Consider the following 17,745-nt stretch of genomic DNA (forward strand, 5'->3'; position numbering starts at 1 on the left):
TTCATTCCATAACCCCTGCCCTAGGTTTGTATTTTATTCAGGAATTTAACACCCCCTCTGCAAATGCATGAATGCAGTCAACATCCCCTGTACCAGATCATACGGCAGCTCTGGAAAAAAAATCACCAGCTTACACTGCTTACAGACAATTCAAAGACCCCTGGCTGGGACTAAATTCCACTAAAGGCAAACCTCGGACTGCACTGCCATGCTGCTCAGTAGCGTGATAGGAGAAGGAGGAGGTGGTGGCGATGGTTTAAAGAGACGGCCGCTCCTGCCCCTGCCAGCTTGTCCTACTCTGTGCATAGTGCGAAACAGTGCAGTCATTCATCAGAGAAAGTTCAGGACCAAGGAAACTAGGTTCCCTTTCAGCCAAACAATTAGAGGAAGGAGAGGCAGTTCTGTTTTAGCTGGGCCGGCACTGGACTTGCCCCTCTGAGCTGTCTTCATCATCTGAGCCTCCAGCCCCACCACTGGTCAGTCCTGTAATCCGGTACCCCATGTTCAGCAACATCACCTCCAGCGGGTCTGCGTTCATTCGTCTCTGGTTAGCTTGGGAAGCACCTTCCATGTCTACTACCACGCGGCCATTAAGGGTTTCACTCTGCAAGACAAAGACGGGAGACAACTCAGCAAGGCAGCGCGAGGACCAAAGAGGGGCTGTTACTGCTGCTGCTACTCTCAAGAGATCCCAGTAGGAAGGACTGGTGTGTGTCACACCTCATGACAAGACAGTCTTTTAGACTCTCTTACCTCTGGCCTAGGGTTCCACAGTCGTACAACCGGGTCGATGCCGCTGGTGGCCAGGAAGCAGTAACTGGGATGAGGCTGGAGACAATTCACAATCGACTCGTCTCCCTGCAGCACTCTAACAAGGTTGGTGGTTTCTTTCTCCCAGATGAAGAAGGAGCCATCATCCGACCCACTGACTATGTACTGTGCATTGCTAGGGTGAGAGGAGCAGAGGCTGGAGATCACAGCTCAGAGCCAAAGCTAGTCTCTAGCAGACACGAGAATCTCAGTTGGCTTCTATAATCAGCAGGCTGCCACCCCTCACGCTTACGGATCCAGATAAAGCTTTCTGTGTTGGTTCCCTCCATCCCCAGGATTCATGTTTTCAATCCCAAATGGCTTTTCTGAAATGCTAGCCCAACTGGGTCCTCTGTGGATCTGCTACTGAACCAGCTATTCATGCAGCCACACAAGGAGGAGGGCTTCTGTCATCTTTTTCAACCCCGCAAACCATTGTCAGCGTCATTTTATGAACAGTCACATGGGGCTATGCGTGAGGCTTTATCCGATGGAAGAGAGCATTCTGCTGCTGCTCACACTCCTGTCCTGCATCCCTATTACACTGCCAACATACCTGCCAAAGAAATTGGCCTCTTTGATGTCTGTAGTAGTGTTACAGTGGCCACAATATCGGAATTTGTAGTCGTAGCTGCGCTCCCTCAGCACCATCTCATCCTCTGAGATGGAATCCTTGCGGCCTGTGGCTCGCAGCCGGATGGGGCCACCTCCTTTCTTGTCTTCAGCTGCAAGGACAACAGATTTCCCTCATCACAATTTGGTGAGGACAATGTTCGAAGCAAACAGCGCTCTAGGAGACCCCAACAGTTTTAGAGAAGAGTTAAGGACAATTCCAGCAGGGAGCTGGGCTTAGAGCACAAGCTTCCTTCCAGATTATCTCCTGGGTACATCAGACTCCTTTTATCACACTCTCACTCAAGAGCAAACCAGGACCAAGTGCAAGGAAAGAACAGGCTCAGGCCAGTTTTTGTGCACAGTAACAATCAATCTCTCACAGTAGCTGGAGCTTTACTTCGGAGGGGCAGTTTAAGGAGAAAAATCCTCATCCGATCATTAGATTTTAGTATAACCTTGAAGAACCACACTGAACATGGGCACTCACCGTTATCACTCTTGGAGAAGAGAGCTGCGTTGATGTCTCTGTCTAGTGCATCGCAGGCACTGCTATGTGCTTGTTCTGGGAACTTCCCTTTAAAGTCATCCAGACACTCCAGTGCTTCTGCCACGTACTTGAGTTCAAAGAGACAGCGGGCAAGACGGAAATGGGCCTTCAGGTGGCATGGATTCAGGGATATGGCCTTCAAGCAGTCTCTTAAAGCATCATAATGGTCCCCATCCCTGAAGAAGAGGGGAGGATTGCATTAGATAGCCCAAGCAGAAACAGCGTACATTTTCCACTGCCGTTTCCCAGCCCCCGTTTCCCTCCAAAGCTTGCTGTTTCCAGCTCTCTCTGTGCAAGCAGACACCCCACAAGCTCACGTACTAATAGCATTTGCTGTTTCCCAGGGGCACCATCTGACCAAGCCCAGCTTCTCGAATGCACCTCCACACGTATGCAGGCAGCCCTGTAATACGACCACGCAGGGAAGCCCAGCAAGTCTTGACCTGCCATTTTAAATCCGACAGAGCACAGCTCCCTGATAGAACACATTTAGGGAAGTCCTTTGAAGATGGAGGATGCACAAGCCCTCTGGCCAAGCAGACACAAGGCCTCTCCTGCAAGGCGAGCAGGGCCTCGGCAGAGCACGGCAGCTCACGCGTGCCCCTTTGTGGACGCACAGCGTGGCAGCATGCTTCCCTGCCCACAGTCACAGCCACTTGTAGCCCTCAAGAAGGAGCTACAGAACCACCACACTCCATAGCCCTGATGGACACATAATGGTCTTTTTCCACCTTTATAGGAAAAAACTTGAAGTTTAGAAATAAGCGTTATAGCAGACTGGTATCATAACAGATATTTACATCCTATTTACAGTTACTGGAGACTGCACTTGATTTCCCTAAGCTCCACGGCTGTGGGAATAAGAATGCGTCTGTGTTCTGGAAGCAGGAGAGACTTGACAAGCCTTGCATGCTGGTATTCAGTTCAGACTGACAGAAGCTGAGAATTAGCCAGGACTGACACGCCTGGTGTAACAGCATCAAGCCTAAACTCTTCAGAGGCCCCACAATCTGTCTTAAGAGAGTGCCAAGTCTCCATGTGATGGCTAATAATAACAACAGCATTTCACACCTGTAACCTACGTGCACTGCGCTTACCAAAGTCTGAAACAGTCCCAAGGGGAAGCGGGTGAATTTCCCTGTACCTCCCACTAGACAATTTTAGATACTGTAGAGCCTTTGTTAGGGAAAAGGTGCTCCTGTGTCTCTATTCATTAAGGGGAGCTCCAAATCTTTGGGTTTCATGCTAAGCAGTGCCTACACTGTGCCACAAGCATGTTCTGCAAACCATGCATCCTATTGCTCCCTCCCATCTAGGTGGATGTCGGCCACATATTACAGCTTGCTAGCACAGTACAGAAGGTGGAGCGCCTTGTCCATGAGAACTGCAGCAGAGCCGAAGAAACACGGTTCTTGAAGGCTGTCTTTGCAGCGGTGTATCTGTGTTAATCCCAGAGGCCAGATGCACAGCATCAAGCCACTTTTATTCAAAGAGGGAATGCAAGATACCTGCCATGATGATAGATGGGTGTCTCGCATTTTCAGAGCTGACTGGGCTACTGGCTGCTTCGCCACCCTCAAAAATCCTTCACCCTCAACTACCAGTGTCAGACGTCCCAACAGACTGGTACGAAAAGGGACATGTTGAGATGTAAAGCAAGCGCTGACTTCTCCTATTGTTACAGGTTTGACTCAGCTTGTGCAAAAATGCTCTAACTAGAAATCAGCTAAGTACTGTCAACATAGACTGCTAAAAGCAATCTGGAGAGTGATGCAGCTGGCTCTTATGAACAAATTTTAAAAGGACAGCCTTAGAAGCGCTGCAGAGTATGAGTAGCATCTTAAGGGAGATGAGCAAGGGGAGGTTAGGAAATTACAGACCTTCCTTTTTTTCTCAGCCTCTCTATTATTCCGAGAACAAGGCCAAAGCAAGACCTGCAGCATTCTGCAGGGCGGCCTAGAGCTGTTCCTGCTCCAAACGTGAAGGACACCTTAGAGACACACAGTGGTGCAGCGTGGGTCACTGTCCAACTGCTTCACCCTCCTTCTCAGTGACATCCCAGCCACCTTCTGCCATACACCAGTAGCTGTTCCGAGCAGAAAAGTGCCCTGTCTTTTCTGCACCTGAGATGGTAACCAGCTTAGTACTATTTAAATTCTAATCATTGCATGCCACCGAAACCCATCATGCATATATTTTCGCATCTTCCTGCTACCGAAAACTGTAGCAAAGCACTAGCTGACACACAGAAAGGTTGAGATCTGCCAACATCCTTCGGGAAAAACGATTCCTATAAGAAAAGTGCCATTCATGAGATCAGCACTCAGCTTCTGTCTTCCATGCCTTAATCCCAAACTATTGTTCTTCTCCCTCTGAAGACTGAGGTCTTTTTGAGGCAGCTCCCAAATCTCTGCTATTGCAAAACAGCCAGTAGGCCAGTTACCAACAGTCACAACAACTGCTGGCTGCTCTTTATCTTGGCAAGAAGATGGGAGAATTCATACTGTGGATTTCAGCAGGGAGAGGAGAAGGATATCCTCACAAAGCAAATGTAGATGAAGGACCACAGCTATTTTAAATATGTTAATGGCAAGTCATGCTACTCAGTCTTACTCTGCTCAAGGGGACAGATACTAAAATAACTCAGCTGTATCTTGCAGATGCAGCTCTGGCTAGTGGTCAGAGAAGACATTACCTACTGCAGAGGCTAACAGCACATTTTGCAACAATCAAGACAGAACCTCCCTCAGACTCGGTGGCACCAGCTGCCACCTCCCCAGATCCCTCAGAGAGGTTTGTTTCCAGTCAAAGGGAGTGTGGGTTAGCTGGGGTAGCACGGGAACCACCAGGTCGCATCTGACTCTCTGCAGTACTAGCTACTTGGATACAGCAGCGACCAAAGCAACTCCAGGCAATCCTACAACAACCTTGTATCATGAGATAGGAAGTTACAAAGCATAGTAACCATTACCTCATCTGTTGACAGCAGATTTAGAGCCATACTCTAATGCAGATCAGAACTATCCAAAGAAACACAAACACCCTTGGAGACACTCATAATGCTGTTACTCAGAAGTGGATTCTTGGTTTCTTTTTAAACAGCAAAAGGAACAGAACATTACTCAGCATGCCAGTAGGCAAAATGATGAGCTACTATCAGCTGTGCTTGCCTGTGCAGTATCTGTGGCTGTAATTTCTCCAACACACGCTGCTGTGCATCCCCTTCTTCTGTGCCAGAGGTGACCCACTTTACAGCTTGATCCAATAACCCCAACCCCGCTTCACGCGTAGGGAGCCCCGGTGCTTCGCAGTGGACAAGGACAACACGGTACTCGGAAGTCAGGCACCAGCGCTGCCTGTGACGCTAAACACTCCGATATTCTCTGCTTCCTTACCACTTGCGCTTCATGTAGGCAGCAGCTCTGTTTCCATACAGCATGGCATTGTTGGGGGCTTTCTGGACTGCTTTGCTGTATAGCTGGATGGCTTGAGTCCACAGCTGGCAAGCAAAGGCCTCGTTGGCTTGCTGCTTGATTCTCTCCAGATATGGAGGTAACTCCACTTGGGGACTGAAGGGAAAGAAGAAAGAAGCACAAGTAGGTCTTACATGCTAACGCTCTGTTAACTCCAGTTAAATATTTGACTGCAGTGTTTTGCTCCAGGTTAGCAAGTCCCAGCAAGCACTAGCTAATCCCAAAAGTTTCAGAAAAAGGCAAAAGAGACCATGTACCTGAATAACCTGAATTTAGGAGGAAGGTTTCTTTTTGACCATCATTTGATTGTTTCCATTTTTTTTTATATACAGACATCCACTCAAAATTGAACAGTGTGTAGTTTAAGCATCTAATGCCTCAGACTTCACCAATACATCTTTGACTGCATAAACAACATTTCCAATCCTCTTTTAGCAACGTATAACAGAATGCAAATTCAGAAGGAAACCAAGCATCTGAGTTCACAGGGCTGCACAAGGCCCACGGCTCAGCAACCCAAAATTCCAGCTACATCTCTGCTGCCGTGGTGGAGGGGCCATCTAGAGGAAACAAGCTGAAAACATTCAACAAAGTGACTTTGGTGGAACCTAGACTACCCATATATGGTATTAAGCAACTGTGTCTTGACTTTTAACCACATCTCATCAGCTGGAAGAAAAACAGTCAGCACGATGTGCTTGAAGTCTGCTTCTGCTTCTTAAATTTTGCTCTTAAAGCAAGCAAGCAAGCAGCAGGAACTATGGAAGTGGGGTCTCCATCTGTTCCTAGCTCACATGCAGACTGCAGGAGTAATGACTCCAGTGTCACTGTCATAAAGCAATTTTGGTCAAACTTCAGTTCAGTTTGCAGCAGGCAAGCGCCCCAAAAAATGACAAGGGGAAGTAAGGCTCTTTTGACCTGACAGCCTCTCCCATTTACCAAGACACAGTTCCTGCAGGCCAGGAAGTAACAACCACTCAGGACAATTAAGAACACCTTGCTTCCAGGCCTGAAAAGTCATCTCTTAGTTTTGTCTGCAGTAATTCATCATAAGAGGGGGAAAATCCTCACAGACAACATTTCTCCGAGGACGCTCTTGCCTGATCCGACTCTTGTTCACAGCCCATGCACCAGAAGCAAATACAGCTGCTAGGACAGAGGCCGCTCGACAATCAAGTCAATACACCAAATGGATTTGCACTTCATACCTTGTTTAGCAGCACCTAACCCTGGCAAGAGGAAGAGTACATGAACAAAGCCGTAGGGCTTCCATGCAGGTAAATCTGTCCCCTTACCTCACATGCGCTCTTCCTTCAGACAAGCGGAAGCCATTGCTGTGGAGATGGATGCCGTTCGACACTCCATTGGTAGAGGTTTTTCCATTCTGCACTTCTGAAAGTTAGGAAAAAACAAATACAGCCATGCTAAGTATCAATGTAGATTACACAAACTAAAACCCCTGAAGCTTCAGGGTTTTATTTTACAGCAAAGCCAAGTCAACGCCACAGCCCCATTCAGAGCAGAAATAAAACTTCCATGATTTCACCCCTGCCTCCAGCTACCTGGATTTGACCTGCCCTACTACAAAACCTCTGCAGTATCCTTCGCAATACCAACTCTAGAACAAAAAACTAGATACACATAGAACAACAGAGAGGGCAGCCTGGACTGCCTTCAGGCTGAGTCTGTGCCATAATCAGAGTATCTGACTGATCACCAGAAGCTGGACATTTAAAACTGCAGAAGCATTTAGTAGCGTCAGTAACTTCGTATTTTAGATACACTCAGATAAAGAATAAATATCTCAGATAAAGAGGTAAATTGTTGAACATTTAATAGAACAATGATGATTAGGGAACCACTGGAGGAATCCAGTAAAGGAATTCCAGATGCTTTTTTCCTTTCTTTCTTTTCTTACCCTACTGCTCAAGGAGTGGTTACAAGCTGCAGTAATCCTCTGAAGGTCATGGAGGCACATCATCTGCCATTTCTATAGAAAATATTCAGCTTCAAGCTTTACAAACTACATTTATGTTGCACCTGAGAGTGTTTCTGTGGCCACTTCACGAGTTGGGAAACCGGGGACACTGTCCAACCAGTCTGCCGAACTGCTCAGAGATTTCAGTGTGCGGAGACATGCACGCACATGAAGTTCAGCCTTTGTACTGATGCCGCCTTTTCACAGCCTTTGCCTGAACTTTCTGTGCCCAACAGGGTGGAGCGTTTGCTGCAACCGCACCACTGTGAGCCTGTTCAAATGCTGTCCTGCCATTTAAAGCCTGACCTCACCAGATACCACAGTACAGATCACCCACATGCATTCAAGACAGAACAGAAAGGCAGGCAGGGCATAGATTTGCTACCAGGATGTGAGTGTTAGATTAAGGCCTAAGGCGCGCTGAGTACACAGATCAAACTCTGCCAGAGCGCTTCGGGAACAGGGAACGGGCTGAGCAAGGAACGCTCCCTGATAAGAGTCAGGCTCTGCTCGGGGAATAACGCTGCAGCCATTCACTGCATACTGCCTGCAGTATCTGTGTACGAACAGACCCTGTAAGAAACAGGGCCAGGAATAAAAAGGCTTTTGGATTTACTTACTCATCAAATAAATGACTTTTTGATTCAACTATCTCACCACCAGGAAGGATATTAGTGCCAGGCCAGATTCTTAGACTAGGGAAGAGATTGTTCTGTCTCCTTCCTAATGGGTGTATAAGGGGATAACAGATGTATTCTACATTTTACTGATAAATTTAAAATAATAAAAACAATATACCATTTCCATCTGTCCAAAAAGTTTTCCCCCTTAGTTGAAGGCAGGATACCAGGACCTCAATCACTCTACAAAGTCTACTTTATCCTTTGTTCACGGGTTTAAACATTCTCCTTAGCTCACACAGGCATACACCTCAACAGCTCGGTTCTCCCCTCAAGACACGTTTTGTTACTCTATACAAGAGTTTTAGAACTCAGGGTATGAAGTGCACTGCAGAAACAGCCCAGCAACAGCCATGCCCTACTTCATTTCCTTAGTTCTTGCCCAGATTGGGCTGCACCCTGAAAAAGAGTTGCGTAGTACATTATTTCACTCTGCCTTCCACTCACTTTCATGACAGCATCATACTTACCCCCTGAAGTATGGCACTTCTTTGGGAGAAGAAAAGTGTATGGTCGCTGTTTGTATGTTAGATCAAACAAATAGACCTAAGGAATGAAGAAAGAGAACGAGACAAAAAAGTCAGCGAAACACAGATGCTCAAGTCACAGAAATAAAACAGGACTAGACGGGTATACGGTCCCACATTTGTGGTTTGCTATTTCCAATTTTCTAACTAGGAATCTTGTTTACAGATGCTTACACATAGGATGACAGGAGTACCAGTGGCATGTTCCATTCCAGCACTGCGTTCAGAAAGAACAGTGCTGAGAAATAGGAGCCTCGTCTTACTCGAGAGGCAAGGAAGCCCTCTCCACACCTACAGAACTTAAAAGATGACCTGACCACAAACTAACCTGTTCAGAAAGCTGTTTAAAAAAAGATGTTTTAACTACTTAATTAACACAGTGGTCGTAAAGAAATCAAACATCTAATGGCAGAACAGGGGTGGTATGCAGTATCAAGGCAAAAGTCTCTCTAAGCTCAAGCCAGGATTTGCTGAGAAACTTTGAAAGCAGCCCTGTCAAGCCCTACATTAAAACTGTACCAGTATAAAAATTGACAGCCCAGATCAGACCTACAATTCATCTAACTCAGCATCTTCTTTTAAAGAGAATGAGTGCAAGTGTGAGAAAGAGATCTGTGGAGGACGACCACAGAGTAACCTGCCCACAAGCCAAGTTCCTTCTTAATCCATGCTGATTAATGCTGTCAGGAGGATTTTCTCATTTCACTGATAGGCTTTACAAAAGATCCATGAATATCACCCAGCGCTTAAAACTAAAGCAATCAATGTTCCAGGTGAAGGCGTTTGCTTCTGTATGTTCCTTATTCACTAGATTCTATTACAGAAGCAGTGTGATGTTTCAAGAATGAGTTATGAAATCCTTTCTAGGTCAGCAAAGGTCAGTTCCAGAACTCCGTTTTTTTTCCCCCCCTCTTCCAGAGAGTGAAATGTGAATTCAAAAACCAGAACAGAATGTGGTTCAAGTTTGATCAGTGGTAGTATAACAAAAAAATCCCTATACCAAGCATTTGATCTGAATGAATCAGAAAGCAGTTTAAAATCAGTCGTATTACCCACAGAGAAGTTGCTATACTTGTTTTCAAGAGTGCACAACAACATATAGTGACCCAACAAACACAACCGAATGTGAAGCTTTCTGCCAAGCTTTAGGTGTCTTCCCACCTGCTCTCCTCCCATGTTGACTAAGAGCTCAGTGCCATCAGGACTGAAGGTGACGTATGTGGCCACCAGAACTCTCAGCCGGTTGTTGTAGTCCGGAAGCTTCACTGGAAGGTGCCCTGTGGAGAGAAGAGGTCCATAACTATTAGCGTAACTAGTAACCGTTGTCTTTGTCCTACCCCAGCTGCTCCCTCTTACAAGAGGTTATTAGGAGAGCAATGTCACAAAGCGCAGGCACCTAAGTGATTTTCCATTTCCTACTGCTGTTTATTGAATCCTTCCATCAGCCGCCAAAGCACACAGATGTGCATAGCTGCCTTTTCACAACTTCTAGGTATCAATTCTGCAAGGCCATCTCCATATGAAGAGGAGACTGGATTATAACTAGCTTGCTGACAATGAAGTCTGCAGAACCCAGCAAATCTCAGTTTTAGGGATTCACTGCGGATTTGGCTTCTGTGATTTGTGGCCATCTGCAAACAAATACCTCCATCTTCAACCCTCTAATCAGGTTTCCTTAATAAAGCCCCTAGCACAACCAAACCAAGGCTCCTAAATATTCAGCTCACACACAGGTTCTTTTGCTTCAGACAGCAGATGTGTTGCATGACCAATTCAGGGGACCTAAGAAATCCTCTAGTGGGACTCATCAGAAGCAAGACTGTCAAAACTGGTCTGCTGAACATGCTGGTCTAAGATACAGTAAAAAACCCAAACATTTTGGGGAAAAAAAAAGATAGTAAATAATGAGCCCTGGAGAAGAATGTCATCTAGATTGCCCAGATACTGCATCGCTGATTCTTCATCTGCAAGATGAGGACAAGCCAATTCTCTTCTGTGCCAAAGAGATTTTGAACAGCAGCCTTGTTGGGACCAGTTCCAGAAGAAAGCCGATAGCACCCAGATTATCTAATCCTTGGCTTTCCAATAAAAGTGACAAAAAGACATTTATGCTAGACAAGAAGTAGTAAGGCCAGCACACCAACACACACCACTGCCAAACCAGGGAAAGTGGGCAGGTAACATAAGCAAGAATTCACAGCATTGAAGTTAATAATCTGCAATTCCACAGAACATTCCTGTATCAGAGAAGAAAACTTCCAAACAGTGGTTTCCTGTGTGATGGGTAGAACTCCGCTTCTTTACGCATTAACTTAAAGTCCCATCAGTCACTCTAAGCACAGGTTCCAATACCTGCCACGTAGTACTGTGCCGCACCATCCGGGAGGGGTTTCTGCCGGTCACAGAATGTGTGTACTCCAGCTGAAGGACTCTGCTTCATGCTTTTTCTAGCCAGAAAGAAGAACAGTCTTATAATCACAGCATTCAGCTGCTGGAAGCCTGATCTATTCTTGTTCACACAAGGGCAAGGCCTCATGCCTATACAGCTGTGCAGTCACAAGCCTGCCTCGCACCGATAAAAAACAATCATAGAATGGTTTAGGATGGAAGCGACCATAAAGACCATCTAAGTCCCACCCCCTGCCCTGGGCAGGGACACCTCCCACCAGCCCAGGTTGCTCCAAGCCCCGTCCAACCTGGCCTTGAACACCTCCAGGGATGGGGCAGCCACAGCTTCTCGGGGCAACCTGCCCCAGGGGCTCACCACCCCCAGAGTGAAAAATTTCTTCCTGATATCTCATCTAAATCTCCCCTCTTCCAGTTTGAAGCCATTACCCCTCATCCTGTCACTACATGTCCTTGTAAAAAGCACCACTACAGCTTTCTTGTAGGTGCCCTTCAGATACTGGAAAGATTCTGTGGGTGACAGAAAAGACTGGATAAAACTGCACCGTGAGACCGGCGAGTGCCACACCACTGCAACTCCTCCTTCCTACCAGAGCCTTGAACAAATTTCTTTGACGCTGATGTCTGCTCAGAAGGCCCAGTTGCCATTACCTGTGGTTGTGGATCATGCGTATGTCGTAGAGCCGCACAAAGGGTCCACTTGCCCCTACTGCTAAGTAGTTGTTATCTTGGGGGTTGACCGTCAGGCATTTGGCCTCCACCAGCTGCCCGCAGTACTCTGTCAGGTCTATCAGGACTTCGGAACGCTTGCTGTTCTCTCGCAGATCGTACTGTCTGCAAAGGGAAGAGAAAGTCAGGCAACCCACGTCACTAGAAACAGAAGCAGCAATAAGAGCGAGGTTAGCTTTCCACGGTGACCAAACTGAAGGCCCACTCAAAACAGCACATTCATACTGCTCAGTAGTGACCTACACTTAATTATCTGGCTTGGGCATGAAGAGATGACACTAACAACATCCACAGTCATTTGTGCCACAGATTACTGGAAGCAGCTCAGTAGAACATACACTAGGCCTCAATATTAGGATGACCATTAAAACCAGCCCTATAATGTGCACAGATTTATTCAAGTTCCAAATTAAACTCCCAGTCATGATCTCACAAACAGTAGCTCGTATGAAAAGGGGAACAGACACTCGTAGTAACATCACTCATTTAAGAGTCTCAGTGACTCTGGAGGGAAACATTGCTCAGTGTTGTATCTCTCTTCCATTTGACACGGCTGTTCCCCTCTTGGCCTCCCTTTTCAGTGGGGGGAAAACAGAGGAGCTGAGGAGAGTGTTTATCAGAGGACTCTACATTTCAAGATGAATCCTTCTAGTTTCAGGAAAGGAAGAGATTAGCTTAAGCTCTTTAGTATAGAGACAGTCTCTCTTCAGATCTGTGCATAGTACATACTGCAACAGATCCTAATCCAATTAATTTTGGGGCAGAACAACTAGAGTTCTATACCTGATTAGTCCGTCTTCTGCTGCGCTCCAGAAGGTGTTAGGCCACATGGGAGCTGTGGCAATCCGCTTAACTCTGTTGGTGTGATCTCCAAACATGTGGATGGTCTCCTTGACAGTCAAGTCGTGGACATGCACCTTGGAATCTGCAGCTCCTGTGATGAGGATCCGATCCCCTGAATGCGGCAAGAACTGAGGGAGACAGATTTGACATGCAAACTTGAGAAGTGCTGAAGCTGTGGACACAGACATCGCTGAGCTGTCCTGGCAGGTCACAGAGCAGTTTGCTTTAGGAACACGGGATGACCCACATTATCACCTACATCACACATAGGCCAGTGCGCACACTCAAGAGTCACCAACTACAGTAGCACACAAAACGGTCTCTTCATCACACATCCCAATGTGCTACAGCCATTCCCTTTGACTTTACAGAGAGAATGAAATAAGCCTGGGAACAGGTATTAGATTTAATGCCATTTTTTTCTCAACATCAGAAATATTAAATTATTTCAAGAGGGAAACTGCTTGCAGGAAAATGTCTCCCACGAAGGATCTCTTGCTGCTTCGGTCGCTGATTTTGTCAGCCCTTTATTCCTTCCAATCACATACCTTGACAGAGAAGATGTTCGCAGTATGTCCTGTGTGCATAGAAAGGAGTTTCTTGTGGTGCAGAGGATCCCAGACAATGGTATGCTGGTCATCAGAGCCAGAGGCCAACAAGCTAAAAGAAATAGAAGAGAAGTATGCATCGTGTATTCTTCTGTTCGAAGCTGTGACCAATTTCTTAGAGTGGTTTGACCACAGACAGCCATTAAGTTAATTCAGCTCTAAAAAGCCTACTTCCTCTCTCCTTCCTCAGCTATGTGTTCTTGTTGCTCCCTATGCGCCAATCCATTCAGCCAGCTCAGGGAGCTAAACCAGCCAAAAATCAACTCCATAGAAAATAAAGCGAGTGTTTTTCATTGGTTTAACTCATTGAACCAGCTCACCACAGACTCAAATGGCACAGGGGAAAACAATAGGAGCACTTGGTCAACAACAAAATGCAGGGCCTCCATTTTCCTTTTTAGCCTGGCTGCGTTAATTACTCCACATCATCCCCGATCCCAAGCCAAGGCATTCATTCCTGGACTTTGGATGTGCCCAAGCAGTCCCAAGCCAGGCCTCATTTAGTGATTCACAGGCTGCTTTTAAAGCATAGGGTGTGGCAGCAGTATTGCAAGGCGGTGTTTGCCTTGTACATCTATCTTCATTTGAAGCAAAAGAATTTGACATCTGCAACCATCAGCTGTTTTAAACTTATTTCCTTGTAGCCAGATCTCTTTCAAGTACACGCAATTTTTCACTGGTAAATAATTCTGAAGAGGATCAGACAGCAGACTTTGGATCTTGTAAGAGGCGTGTCAAGAAATACACGCTCCTCCTTCCATCCAGTCGTTTCTCATGCAGGTACTCTTTATTCCACTTGGTTAACAGAAACGCTCTTATGTTTAGTTTCCCTCTAAAATTGCAGAGAGGGGTAAATTCTCTACCTTCCTCCCTTATATATTTGCCCCCCCAGCAGAAGCTTTTAACAGCACGGTGAAGGGCGTGGGGAAATGTCACTACCAGCTGGGCAAATCCTAAAGATCCATTATAATCCATAATACCACTTAAGAGAAGAGAAGCAGCCTTCAGTCTCGACTTCTTAGTCTGACCATTTCCCTTCTGAACTCTACTAAAGGGGCATTTCTAATAATATCCAGATATATTTAACAAAATAAAGCTTCTTTTGAAGTGTGAGCTCTACTACAGTTCAAAACTTTGAGCTTGAGCTCCACTTTACCAGGACTGAGAAGCAGTCGCTTACGATAAGATGACCTACATCCTTCTCTTGGGAGAACCTGGGGTTATCAGTTTGTTGATCCCCCGAATCAAGCCACATACTTACTCTCCTTTTTCATTCCATTCTAGACAGTTGACACACCCAGAGTGACCCTGAGAAGGAAAAAAAAAAAAAAAAAAAAGGGAAAACAGTATTACACAAACTTCAGACTTATCGAACAGAGCTGTTTTAAGACAAGGACACAGTGAGCTCCCCACACATAACAACTTGTTCCAATACAAGCAGGTTGGTTGTTTTTTTTTTTTATTCCAACCCTGCAAAAAAACACCCACATGGCAGATAAGCACCTCCAGAAAAGAGAGACACGCTATAGCAGTTGGGGTAGAAAAGGCACAATGAAACAAATAAAGAAAAATGTAGTGTTGAATAAAATGGCAGTTTAGTCTCAGAGGCTACAGATGAAATCCTGCTGTACACACGGAAAGGTGACTTTGCTTCAAAAGCCCTTGGCTAGGCTGACAAATTACATGTACAGGTTCTCCGGGAACGCAGGGAAAAATGCACTTTTGATAACTCTTTTAGAAGCACCTTGCTGCTGGGTGACTATATCATCCATCTTCATCCAAATTAACTAACAACCGTACCAGGAAAGACTAGGGGAGCATTACATAGCATTTGATAGGGGAGACGCGATTGAAAAAGCGGGACAAAAGAATCCTTTCCTTCCCCAAACCAAGACAATCTTAAGATCTTTTTAAGCTGTGTCAGACTGCAGTACAACAACCTATTTTTTAGGCAACACGTTACACTCCTCAGCATTAGAGCTGAATATCTTGAACAGTTGACAGTCGCCTTCTTCAGGCACCACTGTTCGGATTAGCTGATGCACACTCCTTAAAGGCTCTCTTGTAGGTGCATTAGGTAACGCAGAAAGCTCACACAAGATCTCACTGAGCTATTCCTGGCTCTAATGCAGTTTAGGGGACTAAGTAATCAGTATCTATGCCGTACAAGAGAGAGAATTCCATACACTCCGGCACGCTGTCCCTTTCTGGGGGAAGTTGTACCACAAGCAGCTCAGTTTGCTCTTTAAACACTGCTCACTCACCTGCAATTCTGCTTCTAGGCCCAGGCGTCGAATGAATGGATCGGTGACATGATAGTGTCGCTCAAAGCCCAGCGCACCCCTCTCCTGCACAAAGCAAACAAGCGCCACACTGACTACAGCAAACAAAACACTCCTTTTTCCCTTTAAGAGAAGATTCTAGAACTTTAAAAATCAAGCAGGGACCTTGTCAGGTATTGGGGTGTCCATAGCATCAGGTACCTGTGCTCTAGTAGGGAGACATCATTTGCATCATCTCCAGGTAGGCAGTTTGCAACCCTTGCCCCTGAATTGGTTTTAAATGATGTTTATCTACTTGCCAGGCTCCAGCTGGGTAGCCAGGACAAGGTTTGAGAGGCCCACACTAAGACAGAGTAAGTTGCCTACTTTGGGCCAGAAACAGAAGATACAGAAGAGCTTGGGAATGCCTGTCATTACCCCTTGGCAAGGATTTCAGAAGCAGGACGGCAGTACTACACCACAGCTGCTCAGGAGAAGTCTGCCATTACACAGAATCTGTCCCGAAGCACCATCACCACAGGGCAAAGTATTGGGGAACGTAACTAGACAGCATCCTCTAGAGATGGCTTATTTCATCAGAAATGGAGTAGGAGCGTGTAGCTGCAGTACCACAGCACAGCCTGTTCTACAGGGAAGAGAACAGCTGCCACAGAACTGCGTCAGTACAAATGAAGGTGAAGAAAAGCAGGACAGTTGTTTCCCCTGTGATCTCACAGGGTTCACAGATGCGTTAGCAGATGGCTTCGATGAAAGAAGGCCAACTGCAGAGGCAGGCACGAAGAAAAGGGAATGCAAGTCATATTTTGGATGGAACATCTCACGTCCAAGGAGATTCCTTCCTAGGACCTGATCCAGCCCCGGTCCTGTCCCATGACGTGCTATAGTCAGGGGAAGACAACTTAAGCCTTCATTATCACCATTTATAGATAAGAACCCTGACGTCAAAAATGAGACCGGTGGTACTAGGAACACGTTAGTAGCCACAGAGCAGACACAAAGAACCAGTACTACATTACAGCTCTGCAGACCAATGTTAAGTAACAAACTCCACACAACAAGAGCTGTTTGAAAACAAAATGGAGACAGATATAAGCAGATTGGAGGAAAACCAAAGAAAAAACAGGCTTTTTGTAGTAACTTCCATTACAAACTTCAAGCCCGTTGATGTATTTTTATGGACTGCAAGGTGCTACAGTTATAATTGCCTTGCTATTGCAACCTCAGTGGCTTTGTGAGGTCTGTGCAGTAGGATATTGCTTTTCCTACAAGGAACTGTCAGACTTAGCAACCTTCCCAAGGTCACACATGAAAGTCTAACAGAGCAGACAGTGTGAAAAAGTCCCAGGCTAACGCTCTAACCACAGAACCATCCCTTCCTTGTTAGAGCAGCAAAATAAATCTTTGCACATGGATTAAATTATAAGATTATAATACAAAGTTTGGTACCAAACGGCAAAGAGAAGTGAGCATTCAAGCTCCTAGTTCCTTTTTCTGGCCACTAACAGACCATTTTCATGAATGCTGATTATCAGCAAAGCTGCAAATGATTTTTAAGGCCTCTGAGTCCAAGTAATAATTGCCTATTGTGTCTGCTGTAGCTAGTCCTTTCACGTTAAGAGATATTTCACAAACGCAGCCATCAGATGCCTGATCCGACCACCACAGAAGTTTTTCCCTACACAAAGGAAGCAACACACCACTCTTTAAAGAAAAAGAGACAGAAAGAGACTGAGACAGAGATCATTAGCTTCACTACAGTCAAAAAATACCTTTGATGGCAAGATGATACGAAGAGAACACACAAAGCAGCAGACAGAAAACTCATGAGGGAAGCCAGCTAAGGGTCCTTTATGGTGCCCAAACACAAGCAGTCAGATTTCTCTCTTCAACGTTATACTCAAAAGGAACAGACCAGCTGATGTCAAACTAGCACGGTGCGCTCCTGCTAGGGAGAAGAACTGTATTCCTGTTATGCCATACTTCATCCCAGCTCTTCATTAAGGACAGCGACAGGTCCTATGTGTTTGTTCTCTTAAGCTTCTTATACAGCTTATCAATACGTAAGTAGCAGAGATCTTTTCAGAAGTAAAGGCAGCAACATGAGTATTTCCCAATCCAGCATAAACACTGATTTTCCATCTCTCCACCCAACACAAGCGAACACTGGGCTAACACATACCTTGATCTGTCTGTGGATGATGTCTCTGGTAATGTTTGCTTTTGCCATCTTCTTGCAATGGGGCAGAC

General features: G+C 45.8%; 1 protein-coding gene across 3 annotated transcripts; it reads right to left on the minus strand.

Moving 5' to 3' along the window:
- On the minus strand, positions 1–17,739 carry WDTC1 (WD and tetratricopeptide repeats 1). 3 transcript variants are annotated; one of them, XM_009882176.1, is made up of 15 exons: positions 17,678–17,739; positions 15,481–15,564; positions 14,478–14,524; positions 13,157–13,268; positions 12,549–12,736; positions 11,688–11,870; positions 10,983–11,077; positions 9,792–9,907; positions 8,574–8,649; positions 6,741–6,834; positions 5,368–5,541; positions 1,907–2,148; positions 1,367–1,535; positions 754–946; positions 1–604 (listed from the first exon to the last, which is right to left on the minus strand). In XM_009882176.1, exons 1-15 carry the CDS (start codon positions 17,723–17,725, stop codon positions 407–409), a joined length of 2,019 nt encoding a protein of 672 aa, XP_009880478.1. In that variant the 5' UTR covers positions 17,726–17,739; the 3' UTR covers positions 1–406. The 3 variants fall into 3 exon arrangements, with proteins under 3 accessions (XP_009880478.1, XP_009880479.1, XP_009880477.1); XM_009882177.1 differs by having other exon boundaries at positions 1,913–2,148; positions 6,741–6,837; XM_009882175.1 differs by having other exon boundaries at positions 6,741–6,837.
- Positions 17,740–17,745: the final 6 nt, after the last annotated feature.

The sequence above is a fragment of the Charadrius vociferus genome, unplaced genomic scaffold (genome assembly GCF_000708025.1).
Source record: "Charadrius vociferus isolate BGI_N301 unplaced genomic scaffold, ASM70802v2 scaffold613, whole genome shotgun sequence".
NCBI classification, from domain to species: Eukaryota; Metazoa; Chordata; class Aves; order Charadriiformes; family Charadriidae; genus Charadrius; species Charadrius vociferus.